The 26,491-nt window shown below is 59.3% G+C and overlaps 1 protein-coding gene across 1 annotated transcript in view; it reads left to right on the plus strand.

Moving 5' to 3' along the window:
* Positions 1-26,491, plus strand: part of LOC119111430 (myosin-9) — a 52,577-nt gene that overhangs the window by 12,725 nt on the left and 13,361 nt on the right. Inside the window, exons 5-9 of the mRNA XM_037235242.1 lie at positions 3,140-3,259; positions 4,054-4,209; positions 5,416-5,499; positions 6,645-6,866; positions 9,576-9,665. Of these exons, the coding sequence (XP_037091137.1) occupies positions 3,140-3,259; positions 4,054-4,209; positions 5,416-5,499; positions 6,645-6,866; positions 9,576-9,665 (672 nt within the window). The remainder of the gene's footprint in view (positions 1-3,139; positions 3,260-4,053; positions 4,210-5,415; positions 5,500-6,644; positions 6,867-9,575; positions 9,666-26,491) is intronic.

Below are 26,491 nucleotides of genomic sequence, written 5' to 3' on the forward strand. Positions count from 1 at the left end.
GGACTCCGGCCGTCTCGTGACCGGTCCGGCCGTCTCGTGACCGGCTCGGCCGCCGTGCCGTCGGCCGTGACGGCGGCTGTCACCAGTGGTGAGTCACTAGTCACCAGTGTCAGCCTTTCATTGGGTGGCGCCGTACCGGAGGCGGCGGCGCGTCTCGGCGGCATCGATCGCAGCGGCTCCACAGGTGCCCCCGCCGCCGCCGCCGCTCTGTGGCCGAGCTCGCCTGAGTGCGTTGTAGCGTCGGTCGCGGATCGGGACGTTTTTACTGACCCCGCGTGCCCGCGGATCATGGTAATGACTCGGCGTCCAAGGTCCTGCCGGACGGACCGCCTAATGGCGGTGGAAAAACGGGCCGTCGTCGCACGGTCAGCCCTGACGCGGCTCCAGCGACGGAAGCTGCGCTGGCATCGGCCCGTCAGCTGATGCCGGCGCTCGCTGCGAGCGCGGCCCGGCCGGCGCTGAGCCGGTCGCGTGCTCCGGACTGCCGAGCTCGTGACGGGCGCAGGTGGTCCGGCGCCGAGCACAGACCGTGCACGGCCCTGAACCCTGCATCGATCTCCAGACGGCGCGGCCGAGACAGCCGCCGAGCGGGTGACCCGTGACCCAGATAGGGACTGCATCGACCGAGTAATGGGTTTATGCCACACACATTCATTCGGAGCCGTGTGGGCCTGCTCATTCCGACAGGTGTCTCGGCGAGGTTTGGTCGAGGGGTGGCGCGCGGGAGACCGCCAGGTCTCGGTTCACAGAGTGAATGGGGTCGCTGCCTTCCAGCTCGGTTTCATGAGAAACGAGCACGTAATCACCTTTAAGCACCGTGCTTATTGTCACGCCAGGAAGGGCTTTGGTGATTTCAGATTGTTTTCAGCATTGGCCGATGCCTCCATGAGTTGATCTCTCTAAGTCCCACAACTATCTTCAGTGCCTAATTATCTTCTTGATGCGGATCTATGTCCAGACTGACATAGTGAAAGACCGGAGTTACAGCAATGGATATCTGCACAGCACGAATGGATGCTTGTTACGCTCACCCTTTGTGATGTCATTCTCTTCCTTTGTCGAAAACTTGGTATTTCGTGCGAAACGCTATCAGACCTGCAACCAAACTAGCTAGTCAGGTGGGTAGACTTTCCCCTAGCTGAATCTCAAACGACCATTTACCATTCCAGCCAACCGAACAAGGGGCCGGGACCTTGGCATGCGAAGTAATCGAACGAAGAGTGACGAATGGTAGAGGTCCCTTTGTTCGAGGTGCATCGCTCCTTTGCTACCCACTCTGCGCTGGGGTTTAAATAGACGTCGTCGAACCAAGTGTCAGGCATTTGGAGGAGACCAGAAGGTCGGGCCTTCAGCTTCGTAGCAGCCATAGATTACGCGCGTCGACTGAAGCCAGAACACCCGCGTTTGTCGTCCCGCGGGGTTGAGGGCATCAGGCCAAATAATGACGCTGCGTCTCTTTTTCGATTTCCGTGTCACGCGAGTTCCGCAGCTCAGCGGCCGTTCGATTCGTGTCATGCATTGGACAGCAGCGAAGAGGCTTCTGTCCCTCTATTAACTCTCTCCCTCCTCTCTCTCTCTCTTCTCTATCCACCCCTCTCTCTCTCTCTCTCTCTCTCTCTCTCACTCTCTCTCTACCTATCTCTTCTCTCTCTCTCTCTCTCTCTCTCTCTCTTCTCTCTACCTCTCTCTCTCTCTCTCTCTAATATCTCTCTCTTCTCCCTGCCCTCTCTTCCACCCTTTCCCCCTTTTTTCTTGACATCCCGCGGCTTCTCTCTGAGCTGCACGCTTCATTGGTCGCGCGCGTGCGCGCCAGCCAGCCGGCGCTCCGGCCGGGCCGCGCCCGCCAACCGACCCGCTGCGCGTCGGCGGCGGCGGCGGCGGCGGCCGGCGGCGGCCCGTCCCACTGCCTGACCCGTGCCGGCGGCGCGTCCCACTGACCGCCGCCGTGGCCACGCGCCGGCTCGCGTGGGAGGGGACCGCTGCCGGACACAGACCGGCCCGCCGGCGCGCGCGCGCGCTCGCCACGCTGGCTTATGCATGAGTCGGTGACATGCAATGGCCTGGCCCACTTCCCGTGAAGTGACGGCGGCGCCAGGGCCAGATTCCGCCGTGAGGCTGCGGGCGCTCGGCCGCCTGCTGACGGCGTGCCCCTGCGGTGGTGCCAGCACCGCCGCTACCCCGTAGGGCGGGGCCTGTGCCGCGGGCTGGTGTGGTAGCGGAGCTCCGCCCACTGCTCGCCGGGTCTGGCGGCCATCTCACCTGATCTCATCGCTGACAGGCTCTCCAGGGATTGAGCCGGTACATGCGTGCATTGCGGCATTGCTTATCTCAGCGGCCAATTTTCAGAAATTCTCTATTGGTACTACATATTGTGACGCATGGAAGGTCGCAGAAAAGTTGATGAACACATGGGCGTAGCAGTCACTGACACCACTGGTGTCCTGACACCAGCCACTTTTGGGCAAGTTGGGCTTCTTCTGTTTCTCTCTAAAACAGCGTCAAAGCGGTCAGATTGTCATCTGATGCGATCACTAGACTGGAGTCAGAGGCCCAGCGACTATTAAATATGTTTTTATTAGGTCAAAGACTCGACATCCGGAAACCGCAACTGCTTTACTTAGGCAAGGGAAAAAACAAAAACAATGCGCTGCATTCGCATTGCATTTCAAATATCTTATCACGTGAACCCCGTCCGCTGTGTTAACCCATGGGATGACTGTATGGTGGTGTGACGGCTGTGCTCTGATCCTCTGTCCTCTGACCCCGTCCGCTGCGTTGGCCCATGGCATGACTGTGTGGCGGCGCGGTGCCTGTGCTCTGATCCTCTGTCCTATGACCCCGTCCGCTGCGTTGGCCCATGGCATGACTGTGTGGCGGCGCGGTGGCTGTGCTCTGATCCTCTGTCCTCTGACCCCGTCCGCTGCGTTGGCCCATGGCATGACTGTGTGGCGGCGCGGTGGCTGTGCTCTGATCCTCTGTCCCTGACACCGCCCGCTGCGTTGGCCCATGGCATGCCTGTGTGACGGTGCGGTGGCTGTGCTCTGATCCTCTGTCCTATGACCCCGTCCGCTGCGTTGGCCCATGGCATGACTGTGTGGCGGCGCGGCGGCTGTGCTCTGATCCTCCGTCTACGCGTCAGATGAGTGGCCTGCCGACATTGAGGGAGGGCGAGCGCTACGACTCGCTGGAGGACCCCGTCACCGCCGTCACCGAGCATGGCTCGGACGTCTCTGACATCAAGCCGTCGGACCTGGCCGAGGTGAGACCAGTGGCTGCTTGCTCTCTCCTCCTTCCGTTTCCCATGCACCACGATGCGTTGATTCCACTGCTGGGTGTCGTTCGGGGTGTGTGACCTACATGGCACCTACCGAGGTGAGTTGTCGGTCAGCTATCGATTCAGCCCCAATTGAGGGGTTGTTTGTGCCGGTCGGTACACCGGCAGCCGGTGCATAACATGTGCAGTGTTGCGGTCTGTTTTGCTGGCGTGTGTCGAGGCCGGCTGACAGGCGCCGCCGCCGCCGGTGAGACCGGCCACGGCCAGTTCGCCGTCCATGAGCGTGCCCACATGCCCCGAATCTCCGCCAGCAGCGACCTCCGGTATGGCTTCGTAAATCAGCTGATGAGCCGATAATACCGGATCGCCTGGCGAATGGACGCCGCTCTCGGCGGTGCGATCCGTCGACCTAAGCGTCGCGCTTGTCTGACCTGGGCGCGACGCATGTCTGACCTGAGCGCCGCGCTTGTCTGACCTGAGCGCGGCGCATGTCTGACCTAAGTGCCGCGCTTGTCTGACCTGAGCGCGGCGCATGTCTGACCTAAGCGCCGCGCTTGTCTGACCTGAACGCGGCGCATGTCTGACCTAAGCGCCGCGCTTGTCTGACCTGAGCGCGGGGCATGTCTGACCTAAGTGCCGCGCTTGTCTGACCTGAGCGCGGCGCATGTCTGACCTAAGTGCCGCGCTTGTCTGACCTGAGCGCGGCGCATGTCTGACCCAAGCGCCGCGCTTGTCTGACCTGAGCGCGGCGCATGTCTGACGGCGGGCTCTGTCGCCAGCTGAGCCGGCAGGAGCTGCAGCGGCTGTGCTGCCAGCTGCAGAGGGCGCACCAGCAGCTGCGCCAGGCGCACGACCTGCTGGTGGCGCAGGCCCGGGAGTCGAGCCGTACCGGCCGCACCAGGTCACGCGTCGAGAACGAGCTGCTCGCATCGCAGGTCGGTCCTGCTCCTGTCACCGCTAACGAGCCGGGTTGTGGGTTAATGGGCCTCGCTGGGCGACCGACGCCACCCCTGGACAGCGGGTGGAGCGAGCGGCGACGGGAGCCCGGGGGAAACTCCTCGGCCTGGTCCGTGAGCTCATATACCCGGCCATGCTGATTGATATGTAATAGCCGCATGTGAAGCGCTCATTAAGGATCCTTCAGGAGATGATTGTGTCAGTGCTGGGCCGTCATGCCCTCATGTCGTGTGGTGATTGGTTCCATCATATGAGAAACATTGTTATTCAAACCGATCACAGTTTATTTCACGCTCCGAGCGGCGTGGTGCGTCACGTGACGGACCTGCCGCGATGTGGCATTACCCGGCCGTCGCGGCGCCGGCTCATTACTGTCCTGTGGTATTTGAGTAGCGGCTCACTCAATGGGCCTGCCCGTGGCCTGGCGGCCCCGCCCTGGCGAGGCACGCCATGGCCCCGCGCCAACTGTGAGACAGTGTCGCGTGGGAACGGCCTGGAAATCCGAGATACATGCTGCAGCCAGGCCCTGGTCGCAACTTACCGCTGGCCTACGCCGGTATCTGTTGTACGCGGGTTAGTGCCGGTCATGGAACTTGCCAACGGTTATGACGGATGAAGCAAAAGGCCGGGCCGGCAGCAGACTAACGCGAGCTCCTCGGCTCAGCGCTGAGGATTACCGACCCCGGTCACGGATCTGTCAGTGTGGGAGGGGAGGGGGGGGGGGAGAACGTTGCCCGACCCCTCTCAGGGTCTGTGCGGGGTGGATGTGAGAACGTTGACCAGCCCCGGTCACGGGCCTGTGTTGGGTGGGTGTGAGAACGTTGAACGACCCCGGTGACGGCTCGGTGTGGGGGTGGTTGTGAGAACGTTGACCGACCCCGGCCATGGGTCTGTGTGGGGTGGGTGTGAGAACGTTGACCGACCCCGGTCATGGGTCTGTGGGGGGGGGGGGTGTAAGAACGTTGACCGGTCCCCGTCACGGGCCTGTGTGGGGTGCGTGCGAGGACGTTGACCGACCCCGGTCACGGCTCGGTATGGGGGTGGTTGTGAGAACGTTGACCGACCCCGGTCATGGGTCTGTGGGCGGTGGGTGTAAGATCGTTGACCGACTCCGCTCACGGGTCCGTGGGCGGTGGGTATAAGAACGCTGGGCGAGCCGGTAGCCGAAGGTGTGCCGCCTACAGGAGCAGCCTGAGCTCGAGGCACGAGATGGTGACGGACAGGCAGACGGCGACGCCCGTCAGTGGGCCAGTCACTCAGCCTTGGACGTAACTAGTTTCCTCGTTGTTTGCACGAACACAGCTTTTGCCGTTTGCTCGACTTAAACGCACATTGTTTTGCGTAAACTTTGGCTGACAAATTTATATTTTGTATGCGCTGCTAACAAGGTCGCCGGCGGTTTTTGTGTTTAGTTCAATGCTTATTCGCTAGCGTTTTCCAGTTACGGCTTAGTGAGCTGCCTTGGTGCCACGTATTCGATGCTGTTTGCGTTGTACTGGCTTACAGAAACCGTCAGGCCTCTGGCCATATCTGCCCAAACAGATAGCGACTATCAAAGGCTTGAGCGGCCCAGGTCGGAGAGATTAGACAATGCTAGACGTTTTACACGTGAAGGAAGATAGCCTCGGTGGTCGTACAAAGCCGTCCGAGATACATACGCCATGATAAATACGTTTCATACGCCATTATTTAGACAGCGCAAAGCATGAACTCTGTAACGCTGTGAACCTGGTTTGCTTCGTGGTGTTTTGTCGTGCTTAGCTTACATATGGCTTATACTTATTTTCCAGGGTTTTGTCGTCGTCTGTCATTTATCCCTAAAGGACACGCATACGTGGTGACCTCAGCAGTAATCAGATAACCGTTCAGGTCGGGCTAGCCATGTTTGTAATGGAGAATGTGTTGTCTAACCTGCAATGACAATAACTGGCCGGTGTGTGTGGTCGGTTTGGCTCATCTTAGCCGGATGTCCGGTCCTGCCGCTGAGCCTGGCATGCTCCGCTGTCACCGGTGCCGCCCTGTTCCCATTGCCAGCCCTTGCTCCCGCTTTCTGCTCGGCCGTCGCCACCGCCCACACCTGCTCCGACTGCCCGCCCCTGCTCCCGCTGCCAGCCCCGCTCCCGCTTTCTGCTCGACCGTCACCACCGCCCACCCCTGCCCACCCCTGCTCCCGCTCCTGCGCGGCCGTCACCACCATCCGCCCTGCTCCCACTGTTAGCCCCTGCTCCTGCTCGTGCCCAGTCGTCACCACCGCCCGCCCCTGCTCCTGCTGCCTGCTTGGTCGTCATCACTGCCCGTCCCTACTCCCGCTGTCCCTTCGGGCTTCGGTGGCGCGAGGCAGGTGTACGTCAGGACTGGACGACCGATTTCCATCCGAGCGACCCCGCGCCGACACGGCTGCCTGTGGTTCCAGTCGCTGGTGCGTGACCTGGAGGCGGCGCTGGCCAGCAAGGGCGTCGACCCGTCGTCGCTGCAGGAGAAGAGCCTCCTGACGGCGCAGAACCTGTGCCTGACCCAGCAGCTGCGCCGGAGCCGGGCGCGCGAGCTCAGGGCTGAGAACGAACTGCAGGAGCTGCGCGACGCCAACGAGCTCATGGAGTTTCGAATCCTGGAGCTGGAGGGCTGCCAAGAGAAGGTATGGCAGAGGCAGTGATGTTCAAGCTACAAGGAACAAGACAAAACACAGACGCGGTGATCTAACGAACTAGATAAGGCTACATTTGAGCATTGGGTCATCTTTTCGCCCATGCTCGTAAAAATGAAATGCATGTGTCATAAACACGGGAATGGTTGATAGCTTGCCCAGCTTGGGTGACCTAACTAAAGCCGGTGACTGGAAGGACATATTTCCGTCCAGTTTTGCAAAACGAGCTTTCATCCCATCAGTGCCGTTCTCAAACTAAGCACCTTTTGCATCAGCATCATCAGATCATCATCAGGTTAGGTCATCATCAGGTCTGCCCACTTGCCGGCTGCTGAAACCACTCTGAAATTATGACGGTCTCCCCCCCCCCGCAGCGCAAGCTCTTATTGTCCACCCGAATCTCGGAAATGTAGCACATCCACGCGTCACTTGCTACGTCCCCGTCTCTCTTGTCCTTTTACTGAAGACATCATTTGATACATTTCATTGAATTCAGGCAGGCCGCCGAGTGGAATTTGAGAGATCTGGGACCGTATATCAAGCCAGGCGCTGACGAGCTGAAAGTGTTCGGGATGTCTTCACGTCACACGAAGATATCTAGCGGAGATTAGTTTTTGTTATGTTGTTTGGATTAAAGCCCTTTCGGCCTGTCATGACCATTTCTAGACTATGAGATGAATGAGAATGAACAACGATGGGGCAGAACTACATGCATCTGGGGATCCATCCGCCGAGACTTGGCCCGAGACTCAGCTCGCCGACCACAGCCAGCACTGAATCCTTCGGGGTGTGTGGTCAGCGCTCAGACGGGGCCGCCACCAGGAGGCACTCGAGACCACTCATGGCTGGTGCATGCAGGCTGCCCCGGATAAATGGAGAAAAGAAAGAAGAAGAAGAATAAGTCTGGTGCTGAGGATATTGCTGCGAAACGATTCTTCCTTTGTGACAACGTGGTTTCTGGTGCATTATGGACATCTTGTTGGGGTTAATGTCAAAAATTCTTTAAGCATGCAATGCAACATGTAAAAGCAGTGGCGATAGAAATCTAGACGACACATCTCAATAAATCTGTCATTCCTTACCACAACTAGCGCGGTGAAAATCATTTTGAACATCGCCGTGAATCCCAATGGTACACGGAGCGCCATCTATTGACGGCGACGGCAGCCAGCCGACCTCGAGGTCAGAATGAAACCTGTTTGCGCTTCTCTGCAAATAGGCCAAGTCCGGCGCGGCCGCCTGATCCCCCGCCGGCCGGCGGGCCCGCCCCGGCTCCAGTCCGGTCCGGCCCGGCGCGCCGGCCGGCCGTTACTCGACCCCCCGTTCGGAGCATGCACATCTCCGCGCGAGCATGCAAATGGCCGGCCTGCCGACCGCGGCCGCCGCTCAGTCTGCTGACCGGCCGTGATCAGGGCGTGCCGGCCGACCGTGGCCGTAGCCGGCCAGTAGTGTGGGCTGGTGGCCAGCTGTGCTGACGCCGGGGCCGCCGTGCGCCGCTGGCTCCGCGTGAGTCTGAGACTGCGCGGGCGTCGCACGGCCCGCACGGGTGTGGGCCATCTCCGATGCTGTGAGATCCGCGCGTTGTGGACGGTTTTGACGCTGTCTGTTGCATGTCTGCGACTGGTCTGTTGCCGGCGGCTCCATGTTAATGTGTGACGGTTCTGACGCTGTCTGTTGGCCGTGTGTGAGTGGTCCGGTGCAGCGTGTCCCATGTGAGGGACGGGCTGGGCGCCGCCGGCTTTGTGCTGGCGGGTGGCGTGTTTAGCGCTGCCGGTTTCATGTGAGTCTAGAAGGCCTGGTGCCGCCCACTGCAGGCCCGTATGGTGAGGCCGTGATGTTGCCGTCGGCATGCATGCGAAGCGTGTTGATGTACCTCGAGTACATGAGGGCAAGACAAAGAGGGCTGTGTATTGTGTACTGTAGTGTGCTGGTGGGGATGGTCTGATCAGTCATGTCGAGAGAAAGACGTTGTTTTGTATCGTTATGAGAGATCTGGACCGTACTGCCCTGGCATTTGGTTGGGGCCCGCCCCCCCCCCCCCCTCCCCTGCACGCTACCAACGGAGACGTACTGTTTACACGAGTCGGCACGACCATAAATACATGCTGCCTTCACTGCTGTCCGCAGCCCCCGTTGATGACCGGTACCCTTATGTCATACTGTACCGTAGAGAAGGGTGTGTTTGTGCCTATACAGTGGCCTCCTGAGAAGAGTGACGCCACAGCCGTTTGGCCAGGGGATGGTGCCGGGGCAGCACGCGTCCATGCCGCGTGCCGCTCTGAGCTTTGCCTCCCGTCTGCTCCCTCCGTGCTGTGTGCCGCTCCTTCCGTGTCATGCGCCACTCTAAGCGCTGCCTCCCATCCGCTCCCTCCGTGCTGTCCGCTGCAATGGGCGTTGCCTCCTGTCTGCTCCCTCTGTGCTGGTCGCAGCTCTGAGCGCTGCCTCCCGTCTGCTCTCTCCGTGCTGTGTGCCGCTCCCTCCGTGTCATGCGCCACTCTAAGCGCTGCCTCCCATCCGCTCCCTCCGTCCTGTTCGCTGCCCTGAGCGCTGCCTCCCGTCCGCTTCCTCTGTGCTGGTCACCGCTCTGCGAGCTGCCCTCCCGTCCGCTCCCTCTGTGCTGGTCGCTGCTCTGAGCGCTGCCTCCCGTCCGCTCCCTCTGTGCTGGTCGCCGCTGTGAGCGCTGCCTTCTGTCCGCTCCAGCCCAGCGATCCGGTGGCGACGGCCGCGGCGCCCGCGCTGTCCCGGTTAGAGACGGCGCCATCAGCAGACACCGACGCCGACGACAGCCAGGTGGGTCAGCTCAGCTGCTGTCTCAGCTGCTAGCCCGGGTCAAACGTCAGCCTGGGTCAGCTGTTAACCTGGATCAGATGTCAGCCCGGGTCAGCTGTTAGCCCGGGTCAGATGTCAGCCCGGGTCAGCCGTCAGTCCGGGTCAGATGTCAGCTCGGGACGACTGTCAGTCCGGGTCAGATGTCAGCTCGGGACAACTGTCAGTCCGGGTCAGATGTCAGCTCGGGAACGTCAGTCCGGGTCAGATGTCAGCTCGGGACAACGTCAGTCCGGGTCAGATGTCAGCTCGGGACACTGTCAGTCCGGGTCAGATGTCAGCTCGGGACAACTGTCAGTCCGGGTCAGCCGTCCGGGTCAGATGTCAGCTCGGGACAACTGTCAGTCCGGGTCAGCCGGTTAGCCCGGGTCAGATGTCAGCTCGGGTCAACTGTCAGTCCGGGTCAGATGTCAGCTCGGGACAACTGTCAGTCCGGGTCAGATGTCAGCTCGGGACAACTGTCAGTCCGGGTCAGATGTCAGCTCGGGACAACTGTCAGTCCGGGTCAGATGTCAGCTCGGGACACGTTCAGTCCGGGTCAGATGTCAGCTCGGGTCAGCGTCAGTCCGGGTCAGATGTCAGCTCGGGACACTGTCAGTCCGGGTCAGATGTCAGCTCGGGACGTCAGTCCGGGTCAGATGTCAGCTCGGGACAACTGTCAGTCCGGGTCAGATGTCAGCTCGGACAACTGTCAGTCCGGGTCAGCTGTCAGCGCCGGTCAGCTCAGGTGCCGGCCCGGATGTCAATTCGGGTCAGCTGTCAGTCCGGATCACCTCAGGTCAACTCAGCTGTGTGCCCAGGCCAGCCCAGGTCGGTAGTTCGCCGCTGAACGAAGCTATGGCTGACGCTGGCTGTGTCCCAGTGACAACGCCACTGATACGGTGTCATTTCCTGGGGGAGAAGAGGGATTCATTTGCCAATGTCGTGGTCATTCGTTATATGTGACGTAGGAGACCACGACGTCGGCAATTTAGACTTGCAGACGGAGGTTGCGGTCGCCCGAACCACAGCCAGAACGAGCCGTTGCGCATGCCGTATCATTGTCTGAAGACACATCACAGGGAGTTGTTGATCAGATTTGACTCTACGAAGGCAATGACACGTTTAGCTTTACCGCAACACCAAATAACTCACTTTCTACAGGAGAAGCGAAATTCATAGGTGCCAAGGCTCGTGCAAGGCGCTTCTCCGTGGCAAAGCAATACAATTTCATGTGTTGTGAAGGCTAGTGCGTAGTTTAGATAACCAGCAAGCGAGCATGGTAATCGCATATTTCACTTAAGAACTGAAATCTGAAAGCAGTACGTCAGAAATGAATCATCATACGTGCTGAATGGACGTTATGAACATTTAAACGTGATCCATGGTTTACTTTAGCTGGATGTAGACAGAACGTTCTTATGGGGCATTTCTGTTTTAATCGTCTTGTGCTAGATTCTGTAAGCCACTGTTTTACGTATCATAGCTGCGTGAGCCAAGAGGGTTCATGGTCACTGATCAGTTAGTCAGTTTCCAATGAACTTCAATCAATTGATGATGGACTTGGCAATCGAGTGGCTCTAACACGATGTTAGCGCCATCTGTGATGAGTGAGTGGGAGTCCCCCTGATCACACATAGGTGGCGTTCGTGGCAACGCCTGAACGTTCGTCGATGGTCGTGGGTCACCGCCTTGGGAGGTCTTATTGGAGGGAATGCAGCTTTTTCTACAAGCCAAGGTCCACAAGCCAAGAGCAGCAAATGCAATATCAGACGTACTGCAATGTCATTTCAATTTGTTGTTTTATGAAGCAGCACATCACATTAGCCCGTTTTCAATCATGTGAGAAAACAAGCATTACGCCAGGATGGCCTCCATCACTTGTGGTCCCCGTCCCATGTCTAAAAACTCCCTTTCACTTAAAAGAGCACGCCAAAAAGAGGCAATGGCTGATTCAGATGCCGATACATGTTGCCGGTGATTTCAGGTAATTTGAGGTCTTCCAACTTAGCCTCCATAAACGTTTTTATTGACCAATTCAGCCCAAGCTATTTTTTACCATTCACAATTTTTATTATTTTTTATCATCTATCAAGTAGTTCTTTGGTTCAGGAGCATGGTTGTCATGAACTGCTAATTATGCCGATATATATATATATATATATATATATATATATATATATATATATATATATAACCTTAGCTTAAGACTTCACACATTTGTGAAATATCCCCGAAAAATGGGGGAGCCCAGATAAGAAAAGCTCAGATCAGTTGGGTCAGGGAGGATTCTCGTGAAAGAATTCAAAGAACATCACTGTAATCAGCCGTGTTTCACTGGTCGGAATTTCGTTCGTTACAGCGTCAATATTGAAGTGTGGACTGTGCTCCACATAGTCATCAAATGGGAATGGAAAAGAAGCTTTATGGACCCCTCTGACAGCAGATTACAGGTTGAAGTGTATTGCGGTTGTTGCTCCTTTTGCTATGCGACCTTAGGCACCACGAGCCTTTAGAACCTCATGGGGATGCTATGAGCAAACCACTCGCGTTCTCACGATATCACCTGTCACCACACAGCTCACACCTATGGTTTATAAAGCGACGGAGAAAACCTTAGTGTTGGCGCGTAATGCGTCGCTGCACGTCCCTTTCAAACTCATGAATCGGTCATCGACTAAGAAAGCTGAAGTGACGCGAAGTCACACACGTGACGCAGCTCTTCGGCAGCGGGATTGACGGACGGCGAGGCCGAAGCTCGTTTGTTACGCCTCTGTGATACAGCTGCGAACATCATCGCCGACGGCCTGCCGTGGCCCATTAATAAAGCCGTGTGTTATGGAGCCGCTTTCTCGGCCGCCGACAGCTGCAGTTCAAAACGGATGCGGCTGGTGCATCACACCATCACGTACAGTGCGGCGAGGCTTAATGTTGTTTTCTGGTTTGGCCCAGGGGTGGATCAAGGGAAAATGGCGGAGAGGGGTGGGCACTCCACCTTGTTGGGAGGGGAACAGTCTGTGTTTAAACAAAAATAATTTCGTTGCACCCATTGACTGCGAACGATCGGGGAGCGGGCACATTCTCTCTGCCCCACCCCCCCCCCCCCCCCCCACCCTGTACCTGCACCTGGTCTGGTCCCATGGCCACTTCGTGCGGTGGGCGTCCAGGCTTGCGGCCACGCCACGTTCGCGCCCGTGTTGCGCAATGCTCCCGACTGGCCGGGCGCAGGTACACCAGCATGATCCGCGGGTCCGTCAAGCACATAAATGGCTGTGCTCGTGCGCATCTCAGCTGACCTCATCGGAGGGTTGAACCAAGTGTCAGGGATAAAGATTATGTAGCCCGTACCTGGGCGGATGAATGGACAGACCATGGACTGTGACCAGCACGCGTCTTTTTGTCTGCCTTTGTTTCCCGTCACAATGGAGTGGCCAATCTTTGCGCTGCTGATCACTGATAAGACCTCTTCGGTGAGGTCCATTCGATTAGTGCAGCCCTCCGGATGGCTGACCGGCGGAGGCAGGCCTCTCAATGCGTTCTGTTGCCGCTGGCGGGTTAAATAGTGCTCTAATTAGGTGTTATGTATAAATAAGTGCTCTCTAATCTCGCTGATTCTCAACGACAATGCGCCCTTCCTTGTGGTCATCAGCTGGTAACGCTCCGGTGTGGTGGTGTGAGCCGCCACACATGAGCCTGATGGTCATGAATCATGAGCCGCACAAGGCGGAATCTTGGGCGCATGCCGTCCTTTGTCTGGCACGTCAGCGGCGCTCCGTGTGGCTGATAGCGCCGTCGGGGCGCGCAGGTCGTGCGGGCAGGCGTGCTTGAAAAAAAAAACGCATGGGAGCCAGGAGCCAGGCCATGTCCTTAACGAAAGGACCAAAGGGAACCCGGAAAGTGGACGTCATGCTTGTAAAAGGATTAGTGGGAACCAGCAATAAGGCCTGGTGTTTATGAAGTAAGCAGCAAAGACAGGAAACGAGCGTCTGCTGTCTGTGGAATAACTAATGAAAACCTGGAGCCGTTGTTCGTTGTTTAAGTGAGAGCGTGTGAGAACTACGACCTGTGTCCACGAAATAACCAACAGGATGTAGGAGCCAGGAACCGTTGCTTCTGAAAAAATTAGCGAGAGTCAACATCCAGGGTCTCATTTTCACATGGGAGCCACTGCGAATCACGAGCCAGCAGTGGAAACTACGCACGGGTCTGCTGACAATATCCGAATGATTTTTGCTACCGCGTTTTGGTTTTTCTTCCTGGACAATGTTTAAGGCATGTGCGCAACAGATATGTACACCTACAAACTACCGCGAATCGAAAATCTGCGACAAGAACACTTACGTCTATGATTACCTGCCATCCAGACGTTGACCTAGAATCCAATATTCGTTTTCGTTTACATAAATATCCTTGACAACATTTCTAAGTGGATCCTGAATCCTAAAAGTGCCTAATCCCTCGTAGAAATGGGCAAGGCTGAACTAGATCACGCAGCAACCTCCGCATGTTGAGGAAGGCTGTTGAACTAAATAAACCCCAAAAAGGGTTCGCGTTTCAATGATTTCAAACAAACATGTCAGAAAAGGGATTTTATAATTTGCCCACCATTGTAGAAAACGGATGTAAGATGGCCCTTAAATGACGTTTGAAACGCACCCTTTTCCCAAAGAACCCTCCAAGAAAAATGAATACAAGTCCTGTGTTTTAAAACATCGTTTGTCAACATTAGCAATAGAGTCCAGGATCCCAAAAGATCATTTGGCAAAACATGAGCATCAGTGGCAAGTCTTTCACAATTTTTAAGGATTATTTCGAATTGAATCACGGATCTGGGAGACCGAAATTTCTGTTCATTTTGGAATCCATACCCGGGATCCACACGCATTTGGACATCGAAACACAAGCGTTTCGAACGTACACAATACGAGTATCTTTGTTCACGATATTTTGCCGCTTCGCCCGTGCAGCACGAGCGTTTACATACGGAAATATATGTTGTGCGTTGAGGCCACTAACATGCGCGATGCAAACATCGGCTTTCAAACACCTGACATCTGAGCCGAACATCCGCCCCACTGTCATTACCCTGCGGGTGTCATTGTGCGGGTCAGGGCGGATGCCATGCCATATGGGCCCCACTGCGTCGGCCAGGGCGTGGCTGGCCTGGTTTGTGTTTTGCCGTGCCGTGGGCGTTGGCGCTGTCTGTGACAACCAGCACCTGACAGCTAAACCAGCAACGGCCGGCAGGCGTGCGCAGCTCTCACCAGCGGTGAGCTTTGAAGCCGAATGACTGTCATTCAGCGCCGGCACGAGCTCACCGAGTGCCTTGCGGTGGAGCTCGCACCAGCCCGGTCATGGGCGCTCGTTTGGGAGCTCGGTGGAACCGCCGTTGCCGCTAGCAGGATGGTCCGGCGCCGCCAACCGCTGCACACATTCCCTGTGCACCTCATTACGACCGATTGCATCCAATGAAGTGGCTGGCGTCTGAGCGACCGGTGGAGAGGGTGGCCGTGTCGGGGCAGTTAGAGGATGGCCGTATCGGGGCGGTTAGAGGGTAGCCGTGTCGGGGTCCAGCTCCGTCCGGCCTCTCGGCCCGGATCTGCAGACCGACAGCTGCGATGCAGATGAGTTGCTGTCGCCTGGACCCGGCCGCCCACATAGGGGCGGCGGGGCGTCTGTGTCTGGGCGGCCCCGTCACAGGCCTGTCACCTCCCAGCACCACCACCTACCTCCCTCTAGAGCCGCCGCGGCGGAGGAGGGGTCGCCGGGAAAGTGCCGCCGATACGCACTTGACCTCAGTGGCGTGACCCGGAGGACCTCAGCCGACATTGCGGGCTCGGAGGTGACTGGAGCCCCTTCTCGGGTCAGGCTGACGTGCGGTGACCTCTGACACCCGGTCGGTCCGTGCCCAGCGGACGGCGACCGTGCCCGGTCATCAGCTGGGGCCGGGGGAGCGCTGACGCTGCGCTGTCGAGCCCGGCCTGCTGACACGGCTCCGCCGGTGGGCAGGAGGGCGCCTCACCTGGCCAGCGCGACGGCCGGGGCTCCCCGGCGGCCCCAGCGCGCAGACCTCTGCGCTGATCCCGGCCGGTGTAAAGATCCGACGTTCCACCAGTCGCCAGACGCGACAGTCCGTGCCGAGCGCGGTCTGTGGCCGCCCCCGGGCCCCTCGCGGCGGCGGCGGCGGCGACCCTGGTCGGCGGCGGGCGGTCCGCCGCCCGCGCTGGCCGGCCGCACTTTCGCCCGGCTGGCGCGCCCGGCCAGCGGCGCGCCACACCGCTCGCGAGCCGGGCCCCCGAGCCGGCGGACCGGGCCACGGCCGGGACGCGTCTGTGACGGTGCCGCCATGCGGAACATCTTCGCCAGCGTGTTCGGAGGCAAGAAGGAGAAGGTGGGTCGGTTGGTGCTGCTCTGGTCACCCCGGTCGGAGCTCCACCGCTGGGAAAGTGGGTCTAGGCCATTTGGTAACATGCGCATGCTGCTGATGCGCGAATGATGGCATAGAGCGACAGTCATACATGAAGTGGCGCTCATCAGCGGCGCATCGCATTTAACCTGTGCTAAATAATGTTCGCACTCATCACAAAATCTGCAATCATACAACATAGAAACAAACAAAAATAAATGTACAAACATGTGATCAATCCACAACTAATCAAATACAGCATTTACCAACTTAATTGCCTTAGTCGTGTGTGCTTGCTAGGTAATTGGACGTGAACTATTTTTGGTAGGCTTGAGGCATTCATGCGGCTCAAATACTGTATTGTAATCAGCATAAGTATATGCAGTGATGCCTGGAACACGCACGAAGCTCGACGGTATTATATAAACTATATGGATCTGGCGCACCACATCTGGAAACGTTGGAGCCTTGTTTTGCCCCCGTTTTTTCACGGCGCGTGACATGACAGGGGGACTTGACTGAGTGGCTGGCAATTGTACTGACACGAATGTCAGGCCACGGGCTAATCCCCCGGCACAACATTCCACCACGTCCCAACCCAGTCGGGGGGAAAGGTTCCAGTGTGGCACGCACCTGTAGCTCAGCGCCCCGGCGGTCTGTATGCACCAGGCGGCCCGCTCGCGCACCTGTAGCTCAGCGCCCCGGCGGTCTGTATGCACCAGGCGGCCCGCTCGCACACCTGTAGCTGCCGCTCGTGCACCTGTAGCTCAGTGCCAGTCGGTCTGTCTGCAACAGGCGGCCCGCTCGCGCCACCTGTAGCTCAGAGACCGGCGGGTTGTATGCACAGGCGGCCCGCTCAGCGCCTGGCTGGGAGTGGTGTGACCTTATACCGCATGTTGGTCACCCACCCGAGCATGTTGTCACGTGCTCAGCCACGCTCGGCCGATGTCCGCTCTGACCTCTTCACATGGATCTCCTACGAACTTTTAATCACCCGGCTGAAAGAAAGATATCGGGCCACCGGGAGCTGGCTAAGTGTTCTGAACAGCTGGTAACGTTAGTGAAGCCACTTACTGTGAAGCGTGGCCGACCTTTCTCACTATTTCACCTTGCGGAAGAAGCAGCACCTGAACCAGCAAAAAGGAGAGGAGATATTGAACAAACAGATGACATGACACTACTGTGGGGATGTCATGCGGCGTCATTGGAGAAGTCTGCGCCCTGAGATCAGCCACTGAGAGCGCTCTCTAACGGGCTGCCTCGTCCACCGACGCGGTGCAGAGCGTCGTCACAAGCGGTGGTGAAAGAAGCGACGACTCGCGACGGGCCTGCACCACGGCGCTCTCTAGCACCCCGACCGGCCGACGGGCCTGGACCACGGCGCTCTCTAGCGCAGCCCGACCGGCCGACGGGCCTGGACCACGGCGCTCTGCAGCGCGGCCCGACCGGCCGACGGCGGCCGCCAGCCCTATGTAGTCCGCGCGTGTACATTGCTGGGACATCGGGCGGTGAGCAGGGCATCAAGTGGGAGCGGTCAGCGGCGGGGGCAGGGCCGGCGCGCCCGGATTCACAGCCAACGGGTACTTGAACCTCACAGCGTCCACCCCGCCAGACCTTCATGAGCGGAGCAGCGGCCGCCGCCAGACCTTCATAAGCGGAGCAGCGACCGCCGCCAGACCTTCATGAACCGATCAGCAACCGCCTCCGGACCTTCATGAGCGGAACAGCGACCGCTGCCAGACCTTCATGAGCGAAGCAGCGGCCGCCGCCGGACCTTCATGAGCGGAGCAACGACCCTGCCAAACCTTCATGAACCGATCAGCAACCGTCTCCGGACCTTCATGAGCAGAACAGCGACCGCTGCCAGACCTTCATGAGCGAAGCGGCGGCCGCCGCCGGACCTTCATGAGCGGAGCAACGACCGCTGCCAAACCTTCATGAACCGATCAGCAACCGCCTCCGGACCTTCATGAGCGGAACAGCGACCGCTGCCAGACCTTCATGAACCGATCAGCAACCGCCGCCGGACCTTCATGGGCGGAGCAGCGACCGCCGCCGGACCTTCATGAGCGGAGCAGTGACCGCCAACGAACCAGTGCTGCCGGGTCCTCCCACCAAGGTCGACATCGACGGAATGTTCCCACCCCCCTCCCCCAGGGACAGACACACCCGGCTCGCTCCGGTCGGCGGACGCACTGTCCACCACTGGAGGGCAATTACTGCTTAGTGATTAGCTCAGAAGTATGCAGCGACACGACTGTAGTGCTGTGGTTTCCTTTTCCCTTCCTTGAACTGCTTTTTTGAAGGGAAACGACGTTTTCTCACTATACCTTGCATAGCCAGCAATTTATCGAACTACGCTCATAGCCGGAATAAGTGTAAACAAGGAAACCTTTTATGAGCCGTTACCATTGGCAGGTATTGTCAGCAAAAATTGCAGTGCGATGTTGTTGGCTAACTCATGAAAGGAACATGGAGCGTGTCGGTCATCGGTGAACGGTGTTTAGTTGCACACTCATTGCAGACACACCGGGTAACATGATGTAGGCGCTCTCAGACGCCCTTGGCTCCCAGATTGTGGTAGAATGCCACAAGGGAAAAGGTGTTGGGTTGTCTGTAGATGTTTCAACATCCGTAGAATGGGGCTAAATACGTCTTTGCGCAGTTGGTATGTTTTAAAGTTCAAAACCTGCAGAGACAGGTGCTGCTCAAGCACCTTGTTTGTATTGCTGTGTGTGGCATACCAACCTTGGGCATCTCCCGGGCAATATTCCACCTGTCAAACATGCTAACGCCCTAGCCTCTTGCTGGCTATTTTTGCATCCAACTGTGTGGTCATCGTCCGATGAGATATCCGCCCCTGGCATGCAACTGACTTTTGACACCCAATCATCTCTGATATTTGCCCCCCCCCCCCCGGCGCGTAAACTAAGGCAGTCGCATTTTTTGTTTTTTCCTGATCGGTCACCTGCCTCAATGATGAAAGTGAGCACCGCCTTGGTGTTGTGAGAATTTCTTCATGTCACAAAGTTATGTTTGTTTTCCCTCTGATGCGCTGGATTTGCTTTGACGTCTTTTCTTAACTGGTCTGTGCGATTGATGAGACCTAGTTACATACGAGTTGCCTTCCGGCTGTCTTTGGATCACATCAGCGTAGTTGTCCGGGAGAACACGTTGACTTTTCCAAACGAGTATGACATTTGAATATTAGAACCGTGGTACCTGAGCTCTAAACAGTCTGTGGTATAGATGTCACCTCACCAGACATCAAATAAACCGTCGGAAAAGTTCGCGGTAATCTCCCGCTTTTACGTGGCTTATCACATCTATTCATGACCACGTCCGTTCAACCCAGCCTCGCAAAACTCAGCCCACACGTCCCACGCCCCCGCTGATTTCAACAAACTGCGCCATGACTCACCATTGGTATGCGTGCATTGTGAGAGTGGCTGTCGCGCTGGCACCCCATGTCGACCGGTTGATTTGCCTGAAAGCAGGAAGCGGCAGGCCCGTTGGCTTTAACGAGGCACGAAGATGGCTGTGTTGTCGGCTGGTGCGGCCGTTGGCGGCACGCGTCCGTGCGGCGCGCTGTGAAAGGTACGGCCGGCGCCAGCGGTGCGGCGCCGGCGTCCCACGCCGCCCGCCCCGCTCGCCGGGTGCCACGGCTGCCGTTTTTACCCCTGTCGGAGGAGGGTGGCCGTGTTTACGGCACTCGGGCGTCTCCGGCCGGCGCCAGATTGTATCAGCCAGGCCGCCGCCTGACCTCCGGTGACCTCGATCGGGCCGCTCGTCTAGCGGGCCTGCAGAGCGGCGGGCCTCCGACCCATTCAGGCTGAACGCGGCGCGCGCGCGAGTCGCCGCCGGCGCCCGGGCTGTGCCCGGCCAGTGCGTGGCTCTGTCTCTCTTGCTCCGCCGTCTGGTGCCGTGCGATACGCCCCGCCGCTGGGGCTGCCACCTGTTGTCGGCGTCCGCGTCTTCCTCGGTCCCGTCAGCGCATGGTGTGAATGGCGGCGTCGGCGGCACCGACCCCTGAAATTCCAGCTGTGCCCCGCACCTCAGACGGAATCTGTCCTGGCGCGCCGTGTGTGATAACCGGGGATGCCGGGCGAGACCCAGGGTCGATCTATCGATTAAATGCGATATATGATGTCAAACTGAGGCCGAAGGCCATTTGTCAGACTGAATCAGCGTGTTTCTCAAATACGGACAGTCACGACCGTAACTGGCACCATTGTGTGTGGTTCCTGCTCGCTGTGTGGTTTGGTGACTGTCACCTGTCCACGACAGCAGGCTGTGTGACATCTCACGCGGGCACGCGTCTGCCAACACCAGCCGACCAGCGGCATAGGACCAGCCTAATACATTTGATCACTTGTCTGCTGGCATGCAGATGTATCGGGATAATGAAAAAGCGTCCCGTGAGCGCCGGCACGTACGAGCGCAACCAATGTCGTCTGCTCACCCCTGCACCGTGCCTCTTTTAGAGACCAAGCTGCCGACCAGACGTGAAAGCCTTAAGCACCAATCTGTCGCGCACCCGATCTGATATGCGGATAATGCGCCAATTTACCTATTACCGGTCCATCTTCCCACGGCAGTCGTATTCAGGGAGAGGCGCCGCACGGATGCGGCTGCGGTGGCGTGGAGGCCGGCTCACTCCGCGAGAGGCGCCGCGTTCTGGCCGCTCTGAGTGGTCCGTCGAAGGCCGCGCCAGCGAGGCGACCGCTCGGCGGAGGTAGACAGACGGCGGTCCTGTCCTTCCCGCCTCCACAACAATGGGGCAGCTTGAGTCAGCTGCGAGCCCGGCCGCCCGGCCGTGCTCACCTGATGAGCGCCGTGTGTGCGCGTGTGGAAGGGTGGCCGCGGTCGGTCGGTGGATGGGCCGATTTCACGGAAGGGCGGGAGTGGTCGGCTCGACGGCCGGCGGGCTGAGGTGGGGCGCTGATGACCGCCTGCGTCTGCCGCCGGCCGGCCGGAGCAGCGGGCGGAAGTGGCACGCGGGGGCCGCGGCTCCGCATGTCCTCATTCCTCACTGGCCGGGTCCGAAGCCATGACCTCAGCCGGACCGCCGCTGTGGCAGCCCCCGCAGGGCCACAGCCGGGTGGGCCCACGACTCCGGCAGATTCGGCGGCGAGGGCGCCGTCACCTGTCAGACACGCGGTTGACTCAGTTGGCTGAGTGTGCCGCGACCTGTCAGACACGCCGTTGATTCAGCTGGCTGAGGGCACCATAACCCAGCAGACACGAGGTTGGCTCAGTTGGCTGATGATGTCGTGACCTGTCAGACATATGACTGGCTCAGTTGGCTGAAGGCGTCGTCACCTGTCATACACCCGGTTGACTCAGTTGGCTGAGGGCCTGTGACATGCCAGACAAGCGGTTGACTCAGTTGGCTGAGGACGCCGCGCTCCGTTCATCATGTGGTTGACTCAGTCAGCTGAGTACGCCAGTGACCTGCCAGACACGTGGTTGATTCAGCCAGCCAAAACAAAGCACTGAAGCGTTCATCAAGGCCTGCTATGCTTGCGTGATGTTTGGCAACCTCAAGGTTTTTCATATAGCGTGACATCCTCGCTGACTAATTCAGGGTTTATTGTTGCGACGTGGCCTTCATCGCTCTGCTGTCCATGAAACCACTATGACGCTCTCAACTTCGGTGAATTCGCATGTTGCCTCCTAGTTCTCACCAAATAAGTGTTTCCAATAGCTGACGAAAATGGCTATCGCGATGTTGTTAGGACACAGCTCTGCCCCTGAATGCCCTGATGTGCCAATTTCATAGAATACTTCATACCGCTGAATAAATTAGCATGCCTTCATTCTGCATGCAATGCATCAGCAAGTGCATCCCTTCGGGCAGCACTTAGCCTTTCAGGATCTGTCAATATGCTGGTACCATCAATTAAAAAGCCAGAACATTCGGTAGCATTACTTCTGCCGAGGGCCATGGCTACACCATGAACGCGGAACCGTTGGATAGGCTCCAATTCTGATCGGTATCCTATCTCCAGCCGCTGATGTCCGGGGCCTGGGCTGCAGTGGTCTCGGTCCGGGACCGCTGTGTCTCAGGCCGCTGCCTCTGCCAGTCGTGTTGTATGCTCCCTGCCGGTCCAGCCCGCCACAGTCCCGGCCGGTCATATTTGCCCCAGTCCAATCCGGGCCTGGCCTGTCCGCCACAGTCCCGGCCGGTCATGTTTGCCCCAGTCCAGTCCCGGCCTGGCCTGTCCGCCACAGTCCCGGCCGGTCATGTTTGCCCCAGTCCGCGCCTGGCCTGTCCGCCGCAGTCCCGACTGGTCATGTGTGCCCCAGTCCGGGTCCTGGCCTGTCCGCCGCAATCCCGGCGAGTCATGTGTGCCCCAGTCCGGGCCTGGCCTGTCTGCCGCAGTCCCGACTGGTCATGTTTGCCCCAGTCCGGGCCTGGCCTGTCCTCCGCAGTCTCTCGGGTGGCCGACCGAGTGTCGGCGCCGGCCGCCGGCGGCAGACACGGGCCGCGCCGGCGCTGAGGCGGGCCGACCGGCGGGCGCGGCCGGGCCGGCCCGTAAACAGCCGTGGTGGGGTCGTGTGCCGTGACGGCGCCGGCCACAGACGGAGCACCGCTCTCCCGCCGCCGCGCGCACCGGGCCGCCAGTCGGGCCGCTGGCGTCGGCACGACACGAGCCCGAGAGAGGGCGCCAGGTCAGCCGAGGAGGACCTGGACTGAGGAGGAGCGCCAGGTCAGCCGGAAGCCTGAGACGAGGGAGGGCGCCGGGTCAGCCGAGGTCGATAGCCGCGGCGACGGCGTCCGTGAGCTGGCGTGTCGGCAGAGCTGCGTGGCGGGAGGCGTCTGTGGTCAGCGTTGATGGACTGGTCCTCAGCTGACTGCGGCTGAACGTGTTGTGCAATCGAAGTAACGGCGATACGGTGGGAAGAATCACATGCCTCATGACACTGAAGATGCAGAGACAACGCTGGACGGACCGAAGATTCTGAGCGATCACCGAGCGCGCCACTCTTGAAGTGCGGATAGTGTGGGGATTGGAACAGATTGGAAAGCCTGCTTCCTGGATCGAAGAGAAAACCAGCTAAGTGTGATTGGATCGACGACCTCTTCGGTTGCGGAAGCTGTGGTGTTGCCACCGCAGGCTGCTTAGACTGAGCCTGCCCTGCGATATTTGTGTTAAGGTGGTACTACAGATCGCTGGAACTGGCGCCTGCTCTGATCCGGTCGTGGCCTTTCGGTTGGTCTGTTTGCCAAGGGTCGCCCGGTGTTCCTCCACGCGGCCGGCGCCCGACTCGTCCCCTTACGCGGCCCGATCTGCATACGTGGCCCGTTCGGTGGGAGCGGCACCACCCAGGCTGGGTTGTTTTGCTCGGCCGCCTCCATCGGCGGTGCGTGGCCCGGTTACCGCGTGCGTGCGTGGCAGCCGGTCGGCCCGGTGACGCCCCCTGCCGGAGAGCGGCCGCCGCGCCCGGGACCAGCCAGCCGGCAGTCGACACGCGGCCGCCGACGAGCGGCCCGCGCTGGTGAGCTGCCCCAGCCGCGCTCGCTGACCGCGCTGCCTCCGCGCCGTGGCGCCCAGCCTCTCACGCGGCGGGGACCGGCTGGTGACGGAGGCGAGTGGCTCTGTCTCTGGACGGCGGCACCTGGCCCCTGACGAGCAGACCGGCCGGTGACGGCTGTGAGTGGCGCCTCTGACTGACCGGGAGGAACTGTGCGCTGTACGTCCGCCAGCGGTCATCGGCGGGTGAGGAGCAGTGGACAGCTGAAGTGACCGTGTCCTCGGTGCTGCCAACGTGCTGAGTGTGCGCCCATGCGTCCTGGCGTGTCTGGCCCAGCCGAACCGTCACGTTGACGTTCGGAGCTGTCTGAGCTGCTCTGAGCTGTGACGCTCGGAGCTGGTGACAGCCGACACTGCTCCGCCGGCGGCTCAGAGACCTGGCGCTCGTCACTCACGGCAGACCGGATAGATGAATCTGCAGGAGAAGAGCATGTCGGGCAGTGTGATTTTCAAGATCCATCCCGAAACCTGGCTGCACAACCTCGACCTGACCCTGGAGATCCGCCTTCTTCAATGGGCTACGTTCGAAGTAGTGAGTAAACGCGCCGCTGATGCAGCGTGCGGCGCTCCGCCGTAGCTTGCCGGCCCACCTGGCCGTCTGTCCTCTGCGGTTGCGACAGGCGGCCGGCGGGAGCGCGTCACCGGCGCGGCCTGGACGCTGGGGCGACTGACGTCACCAGGCCGCGGAGGTGACTCAGTCGGCCGAACCGGGCCGGCCTGGCTGGCCTCCGAGGGGCCGGGGCCGGTAGGCCGGGCCTCTGATATGGTCCGCGGTCCGGCAAGCCGGCAGAGCCGCCGCAGCACATCACGGCAGGCCGGGCCCGGCCAGCCCATGGCATGTGACACGCCAGCAGGCCCCGACTGGCGTCCCGCGGCCACTGCCATGATGCCATTACCAGGCCCCAGCTGCGATGTCGGCACCATGCGGGCTGGCACCCATTTTCCGGTGTGGAACATTTTATAGTTCATGACCAGTGTTAATGTTTACATGTTTTGTGAGAGGCAATGCTCTAGGATGGTTCGGGATAGGTGGCTGTAATAAGCATAAAGTGACTGATTGTAACCAAGTCTTCAAGCATCTCTCATCGACAGATTTTTTCAGCTGAATCCATGGAGCCAAGGCCATGGAATCGGCCAGTGATGGCAGCTGGCAGTCATTTTAGAGGTGTCGGTCGGTCGTTAGTCATTGTCAAAAGCAGCTGTTAGTCACAGCCGTACAGACAGCGCACTTGCAGTCATGCACCATGCGCCACTTAGATGTGGCCTTGGTCAACTGCAATCAGACAGAACTCGATTAAAGAACCACGGAAACCAATTCCAGGCGGCACCCTGTCAAACTCAGACGTAACAGCTGCCGTCGGATACAACTCAGTGACGGTCACATGCCAACCGATCTTCGTAAATCACGGAGGCTGATTTTGGCGGTCATGAAACCTTGACAAGCCGGTACATTCCACACCCCTACCAGCTACTGAGTGACTGGCTCCACTGAGGCTTGCGACCCCTAGGTCCGCTTCCTGAACACGGACCGCTGGACTCAGTTCTTTCAGCTGGACCTGTCAGTTCGCACTCTGAGTGCGGACCGTTGGGCACGGCACCTTGAGCACAGCCCGGTAGTTGCGGTACCCCGAGCGAGGCCAGTCGGACGTCCCGGTGCCTGGGCTCGCGCCGGTGTGTGCCGCACCGCTGCGAGCGCGACTGCGAGCGCCGTTGCGAGCGCCGCTGCGAGCGCCGCCGCCGGTCCAGCTGACCGGGCCGCCGGCATCGAGCGACCGACGGCCGCCGCCGGCTCTCCCTCCAGTCCCAGACGGTGCAGCTGGGCGGAAACAATGTGAGAACGTGGCGGCGCCTGGCTCCGGGCCGCGTCCGCGGCGGCGATTTCACGCGCACCACAGCGCCGCCTGTACCGGCAGCCTCGCGCCGCCCAATCAATTACCTTGGCCGCCGCATTAATGTTTGTAACGACGGCATTGCTGATTATTTATCCGCGGTTTCCATTCATCGCGAGGCACCGTTAATCATATTCAGATTCGTCCGTCTGGCGGGCACAACACAACACGACGCTGGCCGCCGGCGCGAGCGGCGCGAGGCGAGTGGGATATTAATGCATGGCCGAGTCGACGGTAACGGCCGAGTTCGACCTGACCCGGCCCGACCCGGCCCGAGTCGACCCACCCGGGCTGGAGATGGGGCCGGTGCCGCCCGACGCCATGCGTAGCAGCCGTTTCTGGTGGCCTGCCAACCCACAGCTTGCCGCTGTGGAGCGGTCAGCTGGTTCGAGAGCCGTTTGCTCCGCTCCCCCTCCCTCTCTCCGGCCACGAGCGGGGCTGCTCACTTGATCAATTGTAGCGGTACTGACATGAATTCGTCAGCTCAGTGCGGCCAGGCGGCCGGGCCGCAGCCGTCTCGGGACCGAGCGGCGCCTGTCGGAGCCATCTGGTCGGGGGAACCTTGTCACAAAACTTCCCAGAGGTTGGCTCACATGCAATTACCACTAACTGATCAGGCTTCAGGGAAACGGTGTTCTCGCCCTGTAATTTGGGCTGGTTCGTCTCGGCGGTCTGTGGCTACGGTACCAGCAGCCCCGCCCTCTGGATGCCGCGGTCAGCCACGCCGAGTGGCGCTGAAGCCGGCCTTCCTCGGGTCAGCCACCCACTAGAAATCGTCCTCATTCGGGCGTGCGCTGCAGGTGGCTCCGCCCACGCTCCGCTCCGGTGCGCACCGGCTCGACAGTCTCGCCGCCGCTTTCTGTCGGGGCCACATTGCACGTCACAGTCACTGAATCCGGCGCGTGATGGCCCTTTCTAGTCTCCACAAGCACACTGCGACATCGGCTCGTCACGTTATCTGGTGAAATCAACAGTGCT

Source organism: Pollicipes pollicipes, unplaced genomic scaffold (genome assembly GCF_011947565.3).
Source record: "Pollicipes pollicipes isolate AB1234 unplaced genomic scaffold, Ppol_2.1 Scaffold_7261;HRSCAF=8764_pilon_pilon_pilon, whole genome shotgun sequence".
Classification (NCBI taxonomy): Eukaryota; Metazoa; Arthropoda; class Thecostraca; order Pollicipedomorpha; family Pollicipedidae; genus Pollicipes; species Pollicipes pollicipes.